General features: G+C 40.1%; 1 protein-coding gene across 4 annotated transcripts in view; it reads right to left on the bottom strand.

Moving 5' to 3' along the window:
• NT5DC1 (5'-nucleotidase domain containing 1) overlaps positions 1-23,538 on the bottom strand; it is a 245,993-nt gene that overhangs the window by 3,408 nt on the left and 219,047 nt on the right. For 2 of the 4 annotated variants that reach the window (XM_048844736.2, XM_048844734.2), the window contains exons 12-13: positions 4,849-4,944; positions 114-250 (exon numbers count right to left, since the gene is read on the bottom strand). In XM_048844736.2, the coding sequence (XP_048700693.1) occupies positions 198-250; positions 4,849-4,944 (149 nt within the window). In that variant the 3' untranslated portion in view covers positions 114-197. Of the gene's footprint in view, positions 1-113; positions 251-1,668; positions 4,945-23,538 lie in introns of those variants that run through there. The other 2 variants (XM_075126651.1, XM_048844737.2) reach the window with 2 other exon arrangements.

Below are 23,538 nucleotides of genomic sequence, written 5' to 3'. Positions count from 1 at the left end.
CTGTACAAGAGGTTAACTCCTTCTTTTTAAAAAGTGATATGAATGAAACTCATTAAATACAAGATACTGCAGAACATATAAACTATGCACAGAAGAAGTATATTTACACTTACTGCATTCCTCTCCTATGTGGTGACAGTTCAATATTGATGTTCAGGGTGGGAAACAGTTCGGCTCTGATTGCTGGCATCTCTTTACTAACTTTGTTCTTTTAATCTCATGTGTTTTGACACATTATTTAATCTGAAACCTATGAAATGTAAAGCAACACTATTTAATTTACACATTATTGTTTGCAAAGATACTGCACATTATGGTTAAGTGCTTTTTGAATAAGGGTGTGGTGATGAAGGTAAAGTCCTCTCTCCCTGTTGGTGGTACAAGGGGTACAAATTGGCTAACAGTTTTATAAAACCCAGGACATGTAACTGCATTCCCAGGGTGGAGAGAAACTTCACGAAAAGACCAGCCGTGGAAGCTCCTTTTCTCCTTATTATTTTTTTATAGCTCAGCGGGAAGTTATCATCCCCTGTGCTAGTTTCAGGGTCCCTGAGATTAGAACTCCTAGAAAGAAGAGCCGGGGTTTCTTTATGACATTGCTTATAGAAGAAGTGCTGTTTCCCGACGGAAAAGGCAGGCTAATCACTTTGAATTACTGCCATCTCATTAACTGGTGACCTAGTCTTAGCCAATGATTACATGGTGGGTAAAGTGGCTGTAGGCTGGGCTGATTCAGCCTGTGCCAGGACCAGAGACTAGAAGTCAGAACAGAGTTCCTTTAAATTTTATTACAAATAAGGAGCAACGTTATGTGGTCAAGGTGAAAAGATTAACGTTTCTCTCGTCCATTTCTCCCTGAATGCAATGGAGAGGTAGTACTATCAGCCTGATTAAGACTCACCTCCTGGTTCCCCAGTTTTTGAGCTATTAGCTAGAAATACATCTTTGGACTATGCAACATGTTCATCAATGGATAGAAACCCAACACCACTGGGACATGGACAGACCCTGATCATATGCTATAGTCCCATCACATCATAGCCCATAGCCCAATCCCCAAGTATAAGAGATGGGCTAGGCAGAGGTGATGGGTCAATTTCAGCTTTGACTTGCATTGCTAAATTCTAGATTTATACGCTTGCAATTGAGCATTTGGGCCACAGGCTCTGCCCCTGGAAATTCCCCTAGGAGTTGGTCTGGATGCTGCTTCCTTAGGGCATGCTTCCCCACTCAAGTTGCAGGGCAAACTCTATAGCTGGGGAACTCAGGAGCTCTCAACAACCAAAGAATCTGTTGTGCCCAGGAATGGACGTGGGGGAAAAGCAAACGAGGAGCAAGCCAGCTAAAATGTTTATCTGAATACATTTTAGTGACTAGGGATTTGAAAGGTTTTCTCCGATAAAACTTTAGTTTCCAGAAACAAGTCTTAATTCAATAAGCAATAATGAGTGGGTTCCATTTATGAAGTTAAAACTGACTTCTCCTAGGTATTATTTTGCATTGGTGGCCACTGGGCTTTGGTCACTGACTCATCCAGATATTCATTTTGAGCATGACAATTTGTGCCATGTTAGGGTTGTAGCATTTAAATTGACTTGCACTTTTTTTAACGATTTCATCTTTCTTTTGTTGTTGCTAGGTTATCAAGTACCGTGAATTCTGAGAAAATTGTTCAGAAATAAATTGTCTTTATTTTAAAATTCAAATGGACATGGTTTATACCAAAACAAAGGTTGACAGAGGTTTTATTTAGCAAAGCTGTTACTTTCAAGTTTATACAACCAGATACTTTTATTAATTTTAATTAGCTATTAAAACATATCGCCCTGGGGTCCACGTGCAGATACTGAGGACAGTAATGTGGACACTGCATTTAAGAACATTCTGCAGTATTCTTTCAAACTGGATTCCACAGAAATTAGACAAGTTATAGGTTAACAAAAAACCCTGTAATAGAAGAGAAATTCTCCGAAGTGCATCCCTGGGTCCAATGACTCTCTTCTCCCCATCTCACATATCACTCCCTCAAGAATTCTCTATTCTCCAGAGCTTCCCTTGTCCTTCCCAAGGTTCATCTGCTCAGAGTATTTCCTTCCCATTCCCAGACCATTAGCCCTGAAGGCAGTATGGTGCTCTCTCTTTTCTCCATGTAACCACAGCTGAAGCCATACTCAGCAGCAACTCTCTGTTGTTTCACCACTGCTTCTGCTATTGTGTACATCTGCTCATCTCCAGCAGGAGGCAAGGGTGAATGGGTGTTGACAGTCTTCATCATTAGCCACCACTACCTCTCTTTCTAAACAAGTCCACATTTGCATAGAAGTGTGTGTTTCTTAGGGTAAAGTCTACACTTAGGTTGTTTGGAATGTGGCACATACTATTTTCTAGATGAGGAGATACTACTTATCCGTTGAGACACTGAGACCCAATGATTGTTTTAAGGATTATAACTCTATACACTTAAAACCCAAGAGAGGGAACCATGCAACAAAATTCAAATCAGAACATAGAAAGCTTGAAGGTGCTAGCATATTGGTTTGGCCCATAAAATTAGAAATCATTTGCAAAATCAGTATCTGGATCCAGATTTGGATTTCAAACAATCACATAGTTCTGAATCTGAGATTTTATCTTGAGTCCATCTCTACTTAATACAGACATTTTGTAGACTTGGGGCCAGATTCTCAACGCAAAGGAACTATGCCAGTTTACAGCATCTGAAAATCTGACCCCTTGGAGGGGGAGTGGGGGAAGAAGACTGAACATCATTGTTCTTCCCTTTACTGGGATTATTAGGTGCTAAAGAGAAACGAGTAAAATCCCAGCCTTGCTAGCTTTTTAGCTTATAGGTTACAGGGAGCAGCAGGGCACTTTTAGAGACCAGAACTCTCTTATCCCACTTTTAGTTATAACCGATATTTCCTGTAAGGGATACATTTCTTGTTTTCTGTATTTTTTAAACTTTTTTTGTTTCTTTTCTTTATAGGTATGACTTGCGGTAACCCACCAGTGCTAAGCACACAGCCAACTGAAAAGGCGCAGGTATCTTGTGGGTACACTGGAGTCGATAAATTTAAAACAAATGTCTCTATGTTATAGAAACAAGATAGTTCAGGCTGATTTTTGTGTAACAAAGATTTAGTGCTTCTTTTTGTGTTCTGACTTCTGCATATGAACTGTCCTACCCTGTGGGAATGCGATCATGCAGTGAACTGGAGTCAAGCTACTAATTTATTTCATGTAGACCGTCAGGCAGACATAAGATAACAACGACAGTTGTTTGTTTCAAACCGGAAGTCTAGAAGTGAAAGATTATTGCTAATTGAAATAGCCATCCAGTCCTCTAAGGAAGTTTATCTGATATTCTGCTACTGCCTTGTGCCTGGGAGTTATAGATAGTCAGACATGTTGCTTTTGAAATAAATGGCCAAATTCTGGTCTATTAAACCAGGGTAAATTTGGAGTAACTTCACTCTTATCAACTAGTTACTCTGGACTGAGATGGATGGTCCAGTGGCTAGCCTAGCACCCGGCCTGCATTTAAAAGTTTTGCCAGCATGGTTATATCCATTAGGAGTGTGAAAAAAATTACACCCATGACCAACACAGTTATACTGGCAAAACCTCTAGTATAAATGCAGTTATACTAGCAAACAAATCCTATTGCTGGGGCGGCTTATTTCATTAGGGGAACTGGTATAATCTATACTGGTTGCTTTTGAGATAAATGGGAGTTAGGTGCCAATGTGCATTTAAAAATCCCACTAGGCACCTATCTGCATCTTTAGATGCCTAAATACCTTTAAAAATCTGGTCAAAAGGGTATGTCTACACTGCAATTAAAAACCCACTGCTGGCCCATGCAAGCTGACTCAGGCTCACACTAAGGGGCTGTTTAATTGCTGTGTACATGTTCAGGATTGGGCTGGAGGCTGGGATCTGGGCCCTGTGCGGTGGGAGGGTCCCAGAGCTTGGACCGCAGCCTGAGCCTGAATGTCTGCACTACAATTAAACAGGTCTTTAGCCTGAGCCCCGAGAGCCTGATCAGTTGGCACAGGGCAGCTGCAGGTGTCTAACTGCAGCATAGACATGCCCTAAGTGACTTAGGAGACTAATTCTCATTGAAAGTCAATGGAATTTAGGCTAAGTGCCTAAGTCACCTTTGAAAATAAAACTTAGGCTCTTAAATCATGTAGGCTTGCAACACTGAGCAGAGCAATACCTAAATACCTTAAAAATTTACACCTTAGTATTGCTGTGCCTCAGTTCCCCATCTGTAAATGGGGAAAATAGCACTGCCTTCCCTCCCAGGGGTGTTGAGACAATAAATGTATTACAGATTGTATTATATCACTCAGGTACTGTGATAATGGGGGGACTTATGTAAAGATAAAATGTAACTTATACATAAGGTAACTTTAACTGTAAATATAATCCTAAACAGCATTTGATACTGTGTGTTGTCCTATTTTTATGCCCTCCTTAATCAGCTCTCTCACACACTGCTGTAGCAGTGGAGGTTGCTGTGGCCTTAAATAGGGAATGTAGACAGTGTCCTTCAAAATGGTGTGAATTTAGCATGTAATTTGGGATGAATTAGTTTCAATGCACTTCTGAGAGGTAGCTTGGTAGGAAGATGTATAGATAAGTACTCAGTGCTCCTCTGTTCCAGTTGTACTATAGTAAAACACAAGTCTGCATGTGGGTCCATTTTTTAATTCATCACTTGATTTTATGGAGCATTGCATGGTATTTTCACCAATTAGCATCTGACAGCAGTTAGTTAAGGACTACAAGGGTATGTGAGGAAAAAGGGGGATATGATCTATTTTGTAGTCACTGGCTCACCATTTGATAGTAATACCCTCGGAGGTTTCGGATAGTAACCAGCAGTTTCCAAGCTATTTGAGGAAAATCGGGTAAATCTATAATCCAGTGGTAAATCTGAAAGAAAGAAACATACCACATTCTGATTAGTTACACAGCCCCTATCACATCCAAAAAAAGCCTGTGATGAATAGCAGTACATATCTTTTTCTTAAATCTTTGAGCTTGTGTGTTCATTGGTATTAGAACGGAATCAGACAGCATGACTACACACTTGTTTGACGTCTTCAGCCACCTTACACATTGGCATTAAGGTGTTTACTTAACTTAAGTTTGATACTGGTAGCTTTGTTCCTTGATCACTGCGGTAATATACAGTCACAAGAATGCTGAAAATTATTTTAAAACAGAACCAAACATTTGCAGCATCTACCATTTAGGAACAATTACAAATTCTTGTTTGAAATCACCACTCCTTTGTCTTCTTTCAACAGTCTGAGCCTCAGAAAGTTACCATTCCAAACAAGCGAGAAGAAATTGTGAAGTCCATCAGTTTTTGTTTCACAGCTATTGTTGTAAGACTCTCAAAATGCACCCAAACTTAGATAGGGTTGCACAGAGGTTTTGGGGGCCCTGGGCAAAATCTTAAATTGAGGCCCTCACCCTTCTAAAAACTATTACCATTGAGACAAAAGAGTTTAAAAAGAGGGGAGGGCCCAGGCCTGTAGGGTTGCTACCTTCCCTGTGGGGATGGGGGAAAGCTGCCCTGCGGACAGCTGGGAGGCCACACCTGGTCCTGCCTCTCCTGGAGCTCTGGTCCCACTGTTAGTTGGAGTGGTATCCCTGATCCAGCTCCTACCTTTCATTATTTTGGGGGCCCTCTTGGGAGGGGGGGACGACTAAGGGCAAACTGCCCTTTTTGCTCTGCTCCCTCATCATTCTCCTCCTCCTCCCCCACAGCAGCCTTGACCTTAGATATTCTTTCAGGCTGATTTAATAAAACTTTCATTTTCTATCAGGGCTTCCTAGGAATCCGAATTTCTGACTGGGAAGGGGTTAATCATCATTCTTATTGTATGAAGAATGTTGAATAAATGAAAATCTCTCTCTAATCTGTAAAAGCTCTCTTTTGTGCATCCTTGCTATTTAACCCTACTGCTAGCTAAGTCCTTCTCAGCGGTGTTCATATTTAATTAGAAACAGAAAAATAAATAGGAAAAGGTACAATGTCAACTTCTATTAACAAGAAAATGGTGCTTTCCTACCATTCAAAATTAAAGAAACCAGAGCTAAATTTTAGCTCTTCAGTGTATTGGCTGGTAAGGAAAAGAGTTACCAGTTAAGCTTATCTCTGAACAGTTGAGTTACAAGACTGACAAGTCTTATTCTGGAGTGCGGTAGAGTGCCAATGTGCATTTGAAAATCCCACTAAGCACTTATCTGCATCTATAACCAGATACAGAGGCAGCATTCAGAGCTACAGCTTTAAGGTTATACTCAACCACAGGTAAAATTAACACATTAGTATTTTAATCCATTCTAGAAACTATTAATAAAATCATATGTATCAGGTTACATAGTGGAAACATAGTAGTACCCCACATTTTGAGAGCGCAAGACCAAATTCTGCCTTCACTGACAACTCATGTACTCTTAATAAGTACCTAGCAGAGAATACAAAAGAGTCAGTGAAGGCAGATATTGATCTAGTATGTGTAACAGATGTCTAGAAAAGTAAACTTTTTATAAATATTTTACTGAAGAATAATTAACTTTACAGAGATCTTTATTGCACACATACCACAAAATTCAGGTTCAGAATTATATACTGGAGTTACAGTTAAACCATATAAATAGGAGAAAACAATTATAGAAAATAATAGAGAATTATAAAAGCAGTAGCAGAAGGAGAAAGGTAAAGCAGAAAAGAAATATAGGTTTTAAGATGAGACTGAATTGTAATTAAACTGTATCACTAAGAACAGCTTTGTTGTTTTGATGGAACATTCATGATGGCAAGATACTTCGGACAAGATTTCCTCCAGAAAGGGGAAAGTATTTACAGTAATAGTAAGTATTAAATACATTTTGTGCCTTTAATTATAAAGGAATGCTTTGTCAAGGATTAAATAATTAGGTCCAACTGTTGCCTTAATTTGCAATACATGCCATACGATCCCTCCACACTTCCTGACTGGGGCTGCTGACACTGACAACAATCCTGCTTTGGAAAGCAGAATTCTTACACATTTCAATATCTTGTTGCTCCTAGGACCAGAGCAGTCAGAGTGGAGGATATGTGTCATCAAAATGTGCAGAGGCAAACAAACCTGGTGTACTCTTGTTTAGGTTGGGCAGGGAGTTCCAAAGGGTGGATGGGTTTTTCTTTATGTTCCAGTCTTTATTTCATACAGGATGATAGAGTTGCTTTTATTTTTTCAGGCTCTGGTATCCTGGCCCAATTCCAACTCAGGTGTTTAATTCTGTCTTTCTGTGTTCACCCTACAGATGGATATAATGGTGATTGCTTCCTGTCCCTAAACTGTTGCTCTGCCATATATTTACTTTTTGTATTTACAATGAATTTAATCAAAAATTGTTCCCTCTGTCACCTGAATGTCTTTAACAATCAATCATCTAATCAACCAATCAATCATTGAGATACCCATTCCCTGTGTGTCCTTCTCTTCTGTCCCTTTTTCCTCTGCACTCTTTACTATGAATCTGATGAAGTGAGCTGTAGCTCACGAAAGCTCATGCTCAAATAAATTGGTTAGTCTCTAAGGTGCCACAAGTACTCCTTTTCTTTTTGCGAATACAGACTAACACGGCTGTTCCTCTGAAACCTTTACTATAGTGTATTCTTTTTTTTAGTTTGCCTTCATTTTCATTGGCCTGTTTTCCTTCCAGCTGTGAAACCACCCTTGTAACATGGGTTGGTAACACAAGATGTAGCTCTCATAGAATCACAGAGCTGGAAGGGACCTAGAGAGGTCATCTAGTCCAGTCCCCTGCACTCATGGCAGGACTAAGTATTACCTAGACCAGTGGTTCTCAAAGCCGGTCTTCCGCTTGTTCAGGGAAAGCCCCTGGCGGGCCGGACCGGTTTGTTTACCTGCCGCGTCCGCAGATTCGGCCGATCGCGGCTCCCACTGGCCGCGGTTCGCCACTCCAGGCCACTGGGGGCTGCGGCGCGGGCCAAGGGACGCGGCAGGTAAACAAACCGGTCCGGCCCGCCAGGGGCTTTCCCTGAACAAGCGGAAGACCGGCTTTGAGAACCACTGATCCAGACTATTCCTGACAAGTGTTTTTTAAGAGCAGGTTAGACAATCTCCAATGATGGTGATCCCACCACCTCCGCAGGCAATTTATTCCAGTGCTTAACCACTCTTGACAGTTAGGAAGTTTTTCCTAATGTCCAACCTAAACATCCCTCACTGCAATTTAAGCCCATTGCTTCTTGTCCTATCCTCAGAGGTTAAGAAAAACAATTTTTCTTCCTCCTCCTTGTAATAACCTTTTATGTACTTGAAAACTGTTATCATGTCCCCTTCTATCAGTCTTCTCTTTTCCAGACTAAACAAACCCAATTTTTTCCATTTACATACTTGAAGACTGTTATCATGTCCCCCCTCAGTCTTCACTTTTCCTAACTAAATAAGATTTATTTTATTTTTGTGCCTAGCTTAAATTCTAGACAAATTCATTTACAAATACATGTGGTCAAAAATTTCAAATCGGGGTGCCTTAAGTTAGGCTCCTCAATCCATATTTAGGTTTCTATATATAAATGTCATGAATTTCAACGATATTGAGTTTCTGCAGCTCCTACTGGCTTCAGTGGGATATGTAGATGCTTAGCAATTCTGAAAATAAGACCAAATGTATATTTAGGTGCCTAACTATGGAATTTTAGGAGTCTTACTTCTGGCAGTCAGGTTTGAACATTTTGGCCAAAATCCAATTTATAATAAATAAACAATTACAGATGAATGCCCTTATAAATCATAGAGATTATAATCAGAGACACACATGAATAAATACATAATGAAATAAAGCCCTGACACGGCCCCACAAACTTCAACCCCCTCTCTTCTCAAAGAACTCAGGTGAAAAGGTGGGATTTTTTTTTTTTTTTTTTTTGTAGACTATACTGAGCTATCCCAGACCAGAGGAGGGAGTAAATTCCAGAATCAAGGGGCCTTGTGTAATAACTGGGTCTTCAAATTTACCCTAATTGTGAGCTCAACTATGAAAAGTGAGTTGAAGTTCATAAAATGTCACAATAACCTATAACAATGAATGTGGAGAAAAGGTGCAAAAGGGAGACAAAAAGACTAGGTTAATCCAAACAAAAAAGCCTACTGATATAATTCAAGGACTGTGTTAAAATCATGCCTAGTAAACAAGAGAAGTGTGGGACCAGAAATCAGTGACTCAAAATCAGTGTGTCGGAAATGACATCTAATTGGTGGACAAAATAGTGAGGAAGCGGGCTATTCTACTCATCACTTCCTTTTGGGGTCCTTAAAAAGACACTTTGGGGATGAGGAAATAAGGACAGGTGGAGGCAAAACATAGGGGTGCTCTGGCTGACTGAAAGACAAGAGAAGGGGAAGGAGCAAGTCTCATCATCATGGCTGTTACCCCCACCTTCTCCTGGGGCCTTGGACCTTCATGTTATAATCCTGAGAAATGTACTGACCAGACGGGGCCAGAGAGAGGACTCAGATGACACTGCCACTCAACTGGCTTTGGCTAAATCCCAAACATCACCTGGGATGTGAAACTTTGTTTCTCTGTCACTCCTGCCACGTGTCCATTTTCTTCCTCACCTTATTTCTTCTTTTTCCTATCCCTCTCCTATTTGCCTTTCTATAAGAGTCTCGATTAGGCTGCCAAGACTGTATATTTTGCAACACTGCTGAAAGCCTGAGATCAGAAAGGCAGCAAAATGTAATGCCCTAAATAGATCGATGCTGGTACAAATTTGCCAGATTTCAGAGTAGCTAATAAGACTGTGTGCTGTGCACGTGTTCTTCCAGGCTTCAAGTGAAAATCAACACTAGAAACAGAGGCTGCATATTCTCTCTTTGCTGTTCTTTTCTTTCCCGTTGTGTGTGTATGTTTTTGTCTTGTCTTTTAGGAAACAGGATTGGACTTTAACAATAGCAACAGTTATAGCTGCAGCCCATCTCAACTAACTTCTTCTCTTTTCCCCAAAAGAACAGTTATTACCATCTTTTCTACTATCAAAGAGACTGTCAAATATGGAGGGGGTGAGAACAGGGGGAAGTTCCTTCTAAAAACTCACTCCAGCTACAGGGAGAGGGAACAAGGGATGGTGTTGAAATGAAAGCCTTACTTAACATTTTACATTTCACGTTTTAACTGTTTTCCCCCTTATTTTTCTGTATCTTTAATAAGAGATAAAAATGATGTTTAATGGTGTGTTTGCCATGGCACTAAGTGGGCTGAGGTCTCTGTCAGTTGGAAGACAGGATATTGGGCCATATGGACCCTTGGTCTGACCCAGTAGGGCCCTTACCAATCGTAAGCAAGCCAATACTACACAGGACAAAAAGCTGCCTCGGGTAAGCAGCTCCCAGACCCACAGATAATTATAGGAAAGGACATAAGCTGACAAAACCAGAGAGAACGAAAATGAAGGCAAACAACACCACACACTGTAGTACAAATATAGCAAAGAGTACAGGGGGAGAAGAGAAGGGAAACTATTATGAATGAATTCCACAGTGACTGTTTTATTGTATGAGTAACTGTGAACACTCAGGGATATACATTTTCCCACTTTGTTTGAGGCAACAAATCTCTAGAGCCACCCCTGAGAACAGCTGAAGGACAGATGGGTTGAATTTCTCATCTTCTGATGGCCCAGATTAAATTACTGCCTCTTGGCTCTACTTTTGACAGCTTCCAAAATAACAACAAGTAAAAAAACAAAAAGCAGGAATTTCTTAGCATCTTTATAATCTACCAGAAATGAAGGATTATAGAGAATTTTTTGACATGTTTACCCTTTGCTCCTTTATCTCCTTCACTTTGGCTGTCAACTTTGAGTCTCTCCCAAGAGTAAAATTGACAAGGAGCAACATGAATGTGACCTGTGTGTGAGGGGGATTATTTTTGGCAGGAAATTTTTTTTATCAGCAGGCTCAACCTTATAACTTTGCTGAGATTTGTTGATAAATTAGTTTTTAGAAACAAACACTGAACACAAAAACTTCTTCAAAAGGTAACAAGATGTATAATGGCTTGCAACAATGTGATATCATGCATGCCATACCCAAAACAATGTATTTTGTGAAAAGTCTACGAGTTAAGGGTAGGATTGTCTATCTACTGCTCACCCAAACACTGGACCAACTTCTCACATGAGGTCACCTACTTGACACAAATAATATTTGTTCATGCACCCACTGCATGTGTAAAACTTATTTTTGTGTATGAAAATGAACATTTGCTTGCACTAGGCATGAACAAGTACTAACCACAGGATAATCTATTCTGCACATTCAAAAACGATCATTCATTCATGCAAATATAGCTTTTGCCTGGGCAACAAATGGAAAGTAAATTTTTGGAGGTGAAAAAAAGGTACCCACATTTGAAAACATAGCCCTTTGTGTTAATGAAAGTTATACTATGCATAAATGGGATAGTCTTACCCATTACCACTAGTATAAAAACCATCAATTTATGTATAGCAAAAACAGGAGGGAACTTGCAGTTCTATTCCTGCCACTTCTTCCTCTCCCTCCCCCCCATTATGCAATATTTTAGTATTTCCTTGTTTGGGTAAATTATGTATTTGTGAAAAAGGCCTGGATTGAGTGTTTTACAAAGTGAAATCTACTTTTTCTCTAAGAAACAGATTTCTCCATAGATTGAGCAGTGAGAGTGAGTCTTCCTACATATTGCCCTGCCAACATTTCTCAACCCTGTCCCGATACACAGGTATTGGGCGTAGAAAAAGACCTATTCCCTATCCAGTTAATCTCCCTGCCACTGCAATCTACAATTTGTTGTCTAACATTTTGTAGTCTTTAAGTTCCCAAGTAATAGATTTTCCACTTCTTTTCTTGGAAGACTATGCTACAGCTTTACAGTGTATCTATCATAATCAGAAGTTTTTCCAGCTATTCAGTTATTTTTCATTAAACTAGGCCAGTATACATTTGTGCACCACACTAAATAATTTCTCATCCTTAGTGATGTCTACACCTTTGGGAGAAAATACACAAATACACAGACTCTTTTAGCCAAATTACACATATTTAGCTTTTTAAACCGTTTTTAACATAAATCAGTCTTTTCCATTTCCCATTACCATCTGCTGTCCTCTGAACTCTCTCTCCAACGTAATAAATCTCTTTCTTGTAATGTATCCAAAACCAAATGCAGCATTCCATGTGTTGTAACACCAGGACCATACTGAGAGTGGTTATTATTATATCACCTTGTACCATAACATCATGTGTTCATGTGCAAACCCCAAAATTTTAATGGACTTTTCATAGCCATGTAATACTACAAACTGGTCATTACTATCCACGTGTCTCTCAACATTTTTCTCCCATTGATTATGTATGTTTCAGATTATTTGAATATTTGAATCAGTTGCCAAATTTGAATCAGTTGCCATTTTTTCAATTAAAACTCATTTCGTAATTTTTTTTGCTAATGTTTCCAATTTTTTTATGTCCCTTTGCATCAGGTCTGCTTCCTGACTGGTGTTTGCAACTCTTCCATCTTAGCATGATTTGAGAATTTCATTCGTGTGCTGTTTATTCACTTTATTAATGAAGCTATCAAATAAGACCAAACCTAGCACCAATCCCTGCAGTATCCCAGCTGACAGCTCCCACAATGAATCCCAATCCACATGCTGCTATTGCTATTCGGAGCAACTGCAATTTATTTTTAAACAAGATTTCACAGGACTCAGGATAAAATAATTTACGACAGTCTAAATCTATTACATTGACTGGATTTCTTTGGTCGATGAATTTTGCATTTCTATTTTTTAAAAAAGCCATTCCCCCCCACCTATTTTGTACACTTATAGATGCCAACTATATTTTCATAGGTCACCAGGTTTGTCAGATGAGATGCTCATTGTTCATGTGTGCACTACCCTCTAGATATCCACTCATTTTTCTCATATTATTTGTTCCATTATTTTACAAGGGGTAAAAGTAAGATGTAAAAGGGATGGTAACAGCCAGGGTGACTTAATTCCTATATTTATTTATTGTTTAAAATCAGCACTGCTTTTGCATTATGTAAGAGAGAGAGAGAGAGAGTGTCAGGAAATCTGGCTTCAGTTTCTGACTGCCACCCACCCACTTGCTGGATGGCACTGAGAAAATCACAACATCTCCATCCCTCATCTTCCTCCTGAGGTTAATGGTCAGTAAGAAGTAGATCTGGCAGAGACTAATTTTTGTCCTTTCAGCTTAGATTGCCCAAAGGATGCCAGTTAGTGCCAATTGTGATGGTGGTTTGTGCAATGTGAACTAGGAACTGGACTGCAATTTACTTTCATTTTATTATTTATCCAGACAAGGGTTGAGCTAATGAAATCCTCTTTCATCTCACTGTGTTTGCTTAATTGAGAAAAGGGGATAAATTTCTGGGCAAACCAAGAGAAGATATTTTATCATGACTCTATATGTCTCTCTTCTTTGCTCCCAAATCAGCTGTGTTAAGTGCAAAGTGCAAGTGAACTGTGAAGAACACTGCTTACTCTGTAAGTAACTCTTGCAACTTGATCATTACCATGAACCAACTAACTAACCAATGGCAGCATTCACACATTTTAAGGTCAAATTGTGATAACCTAGTCTGACCTCCTGAATAATACTGGCCACAGAACCTCACCCAGTCATTTCCGCATTTCTCATACTTAGTTTACTTAGAGAACATGGAGTATCATAGTAAGAGTACTGCAAATCCCATGGTAATGATAAAGTTTTGAATTGTGATCACTATAAGTGAAATTCCACTTATTAAGATGGAAAGGTTCATGACAGTGCCTAGGCTCTGCTGCTAATATATTTTAGATCAGTGTTTTTCAAACCGTGGGTCGTGACCCAGTACTAGGTCGCGGCATGTAAAGCACTGGGTTGCCTTGCTCTGGTCAGCACTGCCGACTGGGATGTTAAAAGTCCCGTCGGCGGTGCTCCCAGCTAAGGCAGGCTAGTGCTTACCTTTTCCGACACCTTGCTGCACCCTGGAAGTGGCCAGCAGCGGGTCCGGCTTCTAGACAGGAGGGCCATGGGGCTCCGCACGCTGCCCCCGCCCCAAGCACTGGCTCCGCACTCCTACTGGCCAGTTCCTGGGAACCGGCCAATGGGAACTGGGGGGAGGAGGGTGCGCCTGTGGGTGTGCGGTCCGCAGTGCCAGGAGAGGCACAAAATCTGCCTTTGCACTCCTGCTGCACCCCTGACCAGGAGCTGCCCGAGGTAAGCCAGTGTCCCAATCCCCTGCCCCAGCCCTGAGCTCCCCCAAACCCGGAGACCCCTCCTGCATCCCAAACCGTTCATTCTTGTCCCCAGCCCAGATCCCACACCCCCAGCCTCTGCCCCAGCCCTGAGCTCCCCCAACCCAGAAGCCCTTCCTGCACTCCAAACTCCTCATCCCCGGCCCCTGCCCAGAGCCTGCACCCCCAAGCCCAGAGCCCTGACCCCCTCCCACATCCCAACCCTCTGCCCCAGCCCTGAGCTCCCTCCCACACCCTGAACCCCTCATTCCCAGCTCCATTGGGTTGTGAGCATCAACAATTTTCTTCAATTGGGTCCCCAGGAAAAAAATTTGAAACCCACTGTTTTAGATGATGCCAATGAATACCACATTTATTAAGAGGCTGATAGTGATCTCTGAATCCTTATCAGTCACTGTGTGCCAGTACATCTTACAAACCAGTCAGATCAGAGTCACAGGCTGTTTATTTATTTATTTTTTAAAGTTGTTGGAGTTGCAATCCCATACCCACAGAGAACGAACGAGTATTATTCTGAGTGATTAGTAAAAGATTCAAGTAAATGCATAGAAGACAATTATAACCTAATCTAGATACAAGGCCTACTTGGGTAAACTTAAGTATTAAGTCTCAATCCTTTCTGAGATTTCCTCGGAACAACCTGGTATATTAAACCAAAATAATCTTAAATAAGCTCTGCAGATAGGAAGGTATTTTTCCAATAAAAAACTCAGTCCGAGACAAAAACAGACTTCTTCTGAAGTATACAGAGGAAAGTTATGCATCATTTTGCACTATTGCCCCATATAAGCAAAGCCAACATTTTTTTAACCCTGATACTACAGCAGCGTTCCTCATGGGGAATAGGAAGCAGTGAAGAAAACAGAACTTCCTTCTCCTTTCCTTTTCTGAGGTCAATGCCATTCCAGTCAACAGGGCAAACAAAACTGTCGCAATATTAAATCGTCAACAGCAGGGGGAATTTGTAACTCCACCCAAAAATATCCTCCAGATTATTATACAGAAATCCCCATCAACTATATAGCTACTCCAAAGTACCCTGTAACTGTGGACTTCATTTTGAAAAAACTAAAAATCCTGTCACTCTAACATACACAGGGAATTATTAAATGAGGCAATCGCTCAGTAAGGCCTTAGAAAGGTTAATCAAAATGCTGAATAGTGGCAAGTCCTGAAACCATTTACCCATACCGTAAGGTTTTATTTCCATTAGTATAGTATTATACAGATAGGGACAAATCCTCAGATGATGTAAAGGGTCACAGTTCTAATGGAGCTATGATGAAGGTTTACAACAGTTGACAATCTGCGCCATACAGTGCCAGCTTTGCTTAGATTTAAACGTCGTTGCAGAAAAATGTGGAAAATATTCCATTTTTAAATAAAAATGAGTTTGAAGACAAAAGTAGTAAACAGTGTTACTGGAATAAGAACTCTCATGCTTAGCTGAACTGTCACTGCAGAATGAGGGAACTTCCAAATGATCTACTGGGAGCTGTATGCAGTGTTGCTGTTGCTGTGTTGATCCCAAGATATTAGAGACAAGGTGGGTGAAGTTATATCTTTTATTGGACCAACAAAATTAGTCCAATAAAAGATGTTACTTCACCCTCCTTCTCGCTCTACTAGAAGTAGTCTTTCTACATGTAAAATATAGCATTGATGGGTCTTTTCAAACACCAAACGTCTTCACTGCCATGAATTAGAGGAGCTACTTCTGTTTCATGACACTCACAGAACTGTAGCACTCCAGTGGCAAAAAGCAAAACCAAAACCAGAAATGGATTTATCTGATGTCAATTATTTTTCATCAGCAGGTTCCAGTGCTGATTTTTAAACAGGAGATCAGGTGTCTGCCCTGTTAAAACAAAGCTTCTGAAACACTGAAGTCAGCAAGAGTGACTGTCTATCAGCTATGACAGTCCCCAGTGCTGCATACTCACCCTTATATTGAAAAGTAAAAAAGGAGGGGAGAGAGGACAAGGGGGGAAGCAAATCAAGTTTCCTAGCAGTTTAAGGAAAAACATGCCAGGTGCAAATGAAGTACTTCCTAATTGTTTAATGAATCAAAACACAAAGAAATTGAAGAAAAAATGTTTTGTCACCCTCCCTGAAGCGATATGCAGGCTCGAAAATATCACTGTGGATTTTCATAATCAATGTGTAAGTATCCTTTGAAAGATATCTCTCTGTGCTACTTATATGGCTCTCATCACCTCAGTATTGAATGTCTCACAATAAGTAATAGATTATATCCTCAACATCCCTATTACGTACAGAAGTGCTGTTATCCCCATTTTACAGATGGGGAAATGAGGCCCAGAGTAGATTAAGGCCCAGATCCTAAGTGCCTAAATCCTTTTGAAAATTAGATGTAGGTTCCTAAATCAGTTAGGCATTCCAACACTGCCTAAATACCTTTAAAAATCTGAGTCCAAAGGCAGGTCCACACTACCACTGAAGTCTATCTAACTTACATCGCTCAGGGGTGTGAAAAAGACACTCTCCCCCGAGCAATGCAAGTTACAGCAACCAAAGCGCTGTCCACACCAGTGCTATGTCGGCAGGAGATGCTCTCCCGCCAACATAGCTTCTGCCTCTCATGGAGGCGGAGAAATTATGCCGATGGGAGAGCGCTTTCCCGACAGCATACAGTGTCTCCACCAGGCGCACGATAGCGGCGCAGTTGCATTTATGTAGCTGTGCCGATGTAGCGTTTCTAGTGTAGACCTGCCCTAAGTCACACTAGAAAGTCTATAGCTGAGGTGGAAATCAAACAGGTCACATGAGTCCCATTACCTACTAGACCATTACTCCCAAATTTGCTGAACACAATGGAAATATTTGAAACACTGCCTAGAGTCACCTGGGTTGGACAGAGAGCAGGATGGTATGCTTAAAGCACAGGTGATAGCAGAAATGCCTGCTTCCCATTGAAATTATCTGCAACCACCCTCCTCACAGCAGAGACACTCTTCTCCAGAACCCTAACTATGCACTTCCCCAATGCAGACCCCACAATTTAGACACCCATTTACTCACCTTTCCATCCCAGGCAGATACCCCCCATTTTGTCTCCTCCAATTTGAGCAGACAAGCGTTCAACCTTATTTTCCCCACTTAAGTGCTGGTCCTGGGTGCAGGTATGTTCCTCATGCAGTTGCATTTGCTGGTGTGTTCCCTATTCAGGGCAAGTATCCCAAGGCTCATCCCAAATATGCCTCGCTGTCTGCTGCTCCTCTCTGAAATGCTGATGCCAGACATGTTTTGGCTATCGGATGCTCCACAATCCATAGTACAGTATTATGCTAGGTTCTCACACTTCAAGGAGAAGATAACGACCAGCCAGCAGCAGAAAGGTAGAATTGCACGGGAGTGCAGTCAAGTGGCAGGAGATTATTAAAATGTATACCAGCCAGGCAAAAATACAGACTATCAGTCAGGACAGGATATCTTCAGCATTCAAAGCACACTGGGTGAGTCCAGCCTGAACATGATACCATGTTTTGGTTTGGATGTCTCCTTTTGACATGGAATGCAAGACAACAAAACACGGAAATGGCCTCGTGATGGGATATGGAAATAAGACTGACAGCTAAGCAGAATGCCCTATCCATCATATGTAGCTTCTGTTTTTCTCTCCAAAGATGTACTGTGGGGAAAAAGGTGGAATGGCCAAGGAGCAGGCTGGTCCAAAAGGAACATTCTCCCTCACGCTTTCCATCTCCTATGTAATTCAAATTCTGTGCAAATGAGGAGGTTTAGTTAAGAGATAAATTTCTTCAGTAAATTTCTTGTTTGGGATATATACCAATGAAAAGAGGAATTGAAATTAACTAAAACAACTAAATATAGAATAAAATGAGTCAAATGAAAATGATAATATAGCATTCTCTTAATGATCTGTATCATAAAAAAAAAGCATGGAGAAAGGAAAGTTCTTTTAAAATCTTGCATTTTTCTATCTTTATATGGCTTTAAATACTTGAATGAGTCAGCCTATAGAACTGCCTAACAAGGTTTTAATGGCACACACTAAAAACTCAACTGCAGTCATGAAAGCAGTGTCTGAGCGTCGAGAAAGTGGGGGAAAATGAAGTTGCAGGTTTGAAACCTAAGGCCAGGTCTACACTTGGGAGGCTTTGCAAGAACACGACACTGGCACAGTGCTCCTTGTATGGTTTTCCAACTCATACCAGCAAAAGAGTGATATAGATTATTTCAGCCCACCCCCAAGGAAAATAACCTATACCAGCAAATGCACTGTTTGTCAGTAGAACTGCATCTATGCTAGGACCTTTTGCCAGCACACCTCATTGCACCCCTGACTGACATATGAATGCTACAAAAGACTATAACCCCCTGCTGCAAAAGACTATAACCTGGCCTAAGTAAGAGTTTCATTCTTCCATGGGATTGTTAGTGGACTTTGTCCTGCTGTATCAAATGCTGGAGATGGATGAAGCTGGAGAAACTGCAAGCAGACAATCTGTAAACTTCAGGTAGGATGCTGTGCAGATGCAGATTGATAGTCAACTTCTGTTCAAGGGCCGGAGCACAGGTAGATGGCAAAGTGGTATACAGGAATGAATGTCCGGGGGCTTGCGGGAAAGAACTGGAGGACCATAACATCTAGATTGCTGTGACTGCCTGTGACTGTATATTTTTATTGCGGTTACCTCAGAGTATCAATACATGTTAAAAGGTACTTTGGGTTCTTCCCTTCAGCTCAGGGATGCCTTGCCTTGCAGCATCAATAGAGGCTGTGGATATGTGAACACAGTGCATGTTAAGGGGAAAAACTGTAACTGAGCATGAGTTAAGTCTGCAGTGAAGACTTAATCGTAGAAAGTAATTGTAACAGAATGGCAGACCCTGTCAGCAGGAATTGGGACCGGGCAGGTGAATGCGGATTGATTCTTATTCACTTATTGGGACAGATGTGGTTCATTTATGCTACCCTGGATATAAGAGAAGTAGGAGTAGACTGCTAGGTTGGGACTGAGAAGCCATAAAGGGAGAAATCCTAGACAAGAGCCATGACTGGGAGAAGCTTTGTCCTGGAGTTATTTTGCGTTATCTTGTTAATCAAGGAGGGGTGGGCTGCACACCAACCCACAGTATGTATGTTCTATGATAGGACAGGATAAAGGCTTGTAACCATTCCCAGTAACATTTTAGGATACTGAGAAAAACAATTCTTCAAGTCTGGTTAAAAAGATATGCACCATCCTACAGTTCTGGGATCCAGTCAGGACCCACAGCCTGAAAATGAAATTATATTGACTGAGTTGAAGGATAACATTAACGTGGAAATGACTGAGTGGTTCTCCCTCCTTAATGATTTGCCCATATGTTTACCCCTTTTATCTTTTAGAGGTGGCTATGCCTTGACATGTCACAGTGCAGGAGAAAGATTACAGGAACATTTCTGTTAGTTGGCGAGGAAGTAATCTTTAGGGATATGCATGATTTTACAAGACCTCCAGGGGCACAAGTCAATACATCTATATGGGGCCAAAAGGATTTAATAAATCATAATACAAACAAAAGGCAACCTACTGTTTATGTTCAAAGTAATTCTCAAAGAATCATACCACTAGCTCAACAATTTTCTTTAATAAGGTGACCCAAAGACTCTTTACAAGCCAGTTTTAATTTACATTTGCTTTTATGAAAAAGCAGTTTCTTGTGGTTTTCAGCACTAGTTTTCATTTGAGGAAACATTTATTTTCTTTTAAATAGCAATCTTCAGTTTTGGCACTCTTTATATTTCTCAAATCAAGACTACAACTAGATTCCTGCCAATTCAAAACAGCTATACATCACAGCTGATGTTTTTCAGTTCAGATGCATGCAAACAATGCTTCAGAGCAAGATATTGGCAATATATTTAAAACACTCATCCTCTCTGCAGCAATGTCTCTTTGATGCCAATTTATCCACTTGTAGGAAAACCCCCACAGAAACATCAGAAATTTGAAATGATTCTGTTCACTAAGCATATCATGTAATTTATTTTAAAAAGGCCTTTCTTCCCTCAGTGCTTCCATTATAAAAAATAATCTTTCAGGATTTTCCGTGGAAAATACCACTGTAGCATTCAAACATAAGAAAGGTCTAAATTTGCACAACCTTTTTTGAAAGTTAGGTACAAGGCAATACTGTAGAGAAGCAGTCTATCTTTGTACTTGGAGACTAAAAAATATACAGCTGAACTTCACTAATCTGCACTAATGACTGGGAAATACTTTAGATTAATGGATTCTGCCAATGAACGAGCAATATATTTATCTAAGTATTTACAGGGCCTTCACATTGTAGTAGCTGAGCAAGTACAGGATTGTAACCCCACTCCAGGCACTGGAAAGACTCTCATTAATTTCAATGGACCTTAAGTGAAGAAATTTAATTGAAAAACATAAAACGAATGCCTCATAATATGTACTTTGTTTATCTGTTTAACTGTAATTTAGTCTTAATTATTCATGATAAATTTCTGAGTATACCAGTAAATAAATGTTAAAATTAATGACTTAGCAATATGAGATCTCTCTAGAGTACTCAGCTATTAAATATTTTCTGAAGGAGGGATGTGGGATGGTTACTTTTTGATGCAAAATATAGAATTGTGCAGATGTATGAGGTGCAATTTAGAATAGTTCTACTATACCAGGCACATCTGCCTTTCATTTCCTATCTCACCCATAATTTGCAGCTGTAAGCAGAAACATGAGCTTCTCTGACACGGTTCAGTGGTAATTTTATCATCACATTTATACAATAAGCAGAGTGACCCCCCCTAAACCGCTTGCATATTTTGGGAGACAGAATATACACCCTTCGGCATCTTTAAAGAGATGGCTTTGACAAATTATACCACCAACTGTGATCTTGCTCTTCCATCAGTTAATTGCAATAATGATAAGACATGAAGGAATACTTATGCACTTACATGGGCACAGCATGACTGGATTTTAGATGGTTTGTTAGATTTCCAAACATATGCATTACCCTCCTAAACCCAAATGAGAATGGATTTGAAATGTGTGTCTGAATATAAAATAATGTTTGCATTTCAAAAGAACAGCTATAAAAGGTAAAATAAAGGTTACACTCAGAAAATATCTAGATTTTCCACTAATTTTTCTTTAAACCACACCTATTTTAAAGCTTTCAGGTGGCTCACTCTCTTGTTCCTTGTCTGTAGCAGTACTCCCAACCTCAAACATTCAAAAGGTATAAGACAGGCTCCAAAATCTTGAGATTGGCCTAAATTCTGAGATTTTGTAAAAACTAATAAATGTTCAGTTCTTTTTATTTGGCTTCTAGGCTTGGGGCCTTTAGGTTTCACATTTTCAAGCTTTTCTCTGCAACCATGAGAGCTAGACATTTTTTAAAAAGAGTGAGTGAGAGGACTCAGTCTCAGATTCTTATATAATCACAGGATTCCAGGAGCTGGAGCTATAAGAAAAACATCAAATATAGGGAGATTCACAATGAAATCATGACAGTTTAACACACTGCTGTAGACCTTGGGACCAAGAAAAATATTAGTCTCCTGATCAACTTAAAAACAGTGGCATTGGCACAACTCATGGTTTGGCATTTAGTGGCTTTTTGAAATAAGAAAATACTTCACTTGAAAGTAATATATTGTTTAGATCTGACATCCTCCATATATCATACCAGCTATTGTTGATGGACTAGCTACACGGAACAGGACATGTATATATTTAAATGGATAATGGGTAACAATCAAAAGACAACAGCAAAAAGTGAGAATGAGAGACCACTCACACCACACAGGATGTCATAGCCATATTTTCTAAGTGACTGAAACACAGCCTCTGAAAAAGGAGGTGATATTTTATACAGCCAGGTTTATGCAAAACCTCAGATGTGCAAACCCTCTAATCTGTATGTACAAACCGGCATGCAAAGCTGTACATATAATTCTGGAGGCTGCTTTTGAAAATATGGCCTGCACCATTCTTCTATTTGGAGACTGTGAACAGAAACTGAGGGAGATTGAAATTGAAACAGAGCAGTGACTGGAGAGTTGGCCTCCTGGTTAAGGGACTTGACTGTAAGTCAAGGTATCCAGCTCCTATTTTTTTCCCAGCCTCTCACTTTCTGTGAGACCACAGGCAAGTCACTTAACCTCTGTGTGATTCAGTTTCCACATCTTCAGAATACTTCCCTACCTACTAGGGAAGCAAGTGAGAATTAGCTCATAGAAGTGATTTCAGCCCCTTTGATCTGAGCTGCTATATAAATATAATTATTTTTGATCTCAGATCCCGTTTACTTTATCAAAGGTACAATTCAGAATGTTACTTGCCTATTTAGTTAAGACTTCCTTAAAAATGCTTAAAAGTCAAGATGATAATATCTTAAAATAAATCTTATTTGGCCTTTCACAGTTTAAGTTTCATTGCAAATTGAAGTAGATACATGGGGCTCACCACATAATACGGGTTTTTTTTGTCCTCTGGACAATTCTAACAAATGGCAAAGTGTTCTTTGTTTTATGATTAAGGAATAATAAGACAGGTGTCCTATTTTAAGAGGCAATGATCATATCAGATAAAATCCAAAGGCAGAGAATATTTTCTTTTTTAACCAATGAGCAATCCAGATTATCGCTGAAGAGAATGGGATGTTCATACTATTATCTGCTGTCATTTTCAGCCAGATGATTGGAGGAGCAACCAAAGATGCTCCACATTGAAGCTGGTACAAATGGTTGGAGACAGAATGGAAAAAAACAAAAGTTAACTTAATTAATTAAAGTTAACATCTTAAAAAGCTAGTCTTAAAAAAAGGGAAGAGTTGAAGGGAGAGGAAACAAGGATGGGAGGTATCTGAATCTGGAAGGAAATGTATTAAGTAACATTTTATTTATACATAATAAAAATACCTAGCAATTCCTTCTTTACAGCTGGGGAAACTGAGGGTAAATGCTACTGAGTCAGTGGGTGTGTCTACACCACGGTAAAAACCACATGGTACCAAGTCTCAGAGCCCAAGTCAGCTGACTTGGGCTTGCAGAGCTCTGGCAGTGGGGCTATAAAATTGCAGCACAGATGTTCAGGCTCAGGTTGGAGCCTGGACTCTGAGACTTTCTCCCCTTGCGGGGTCTTAGGTATGTCTATTGTGATTAAACACCTGCAGCTGGCCTG

This window comes from Caretta caretta, chromosome 3, assembly GCF_965140235.1.
Source record: "Caretta caretta isolate rCarCar2 chromosome 3, rCarCar1.hap1, whole genome shotgun sequence".
In the NCBI taxonomy this organism is placed as follows: Eukaryota; Metazoa; Chordata; order Testudines; family Cheloniidae; genus Caretta; species Caretta caretta.
The sequence above is the reverse complement of the archived record's forward strand: the minus strand, read 5'-3'. Positions and strand labels throughout refer to the sequence as shown.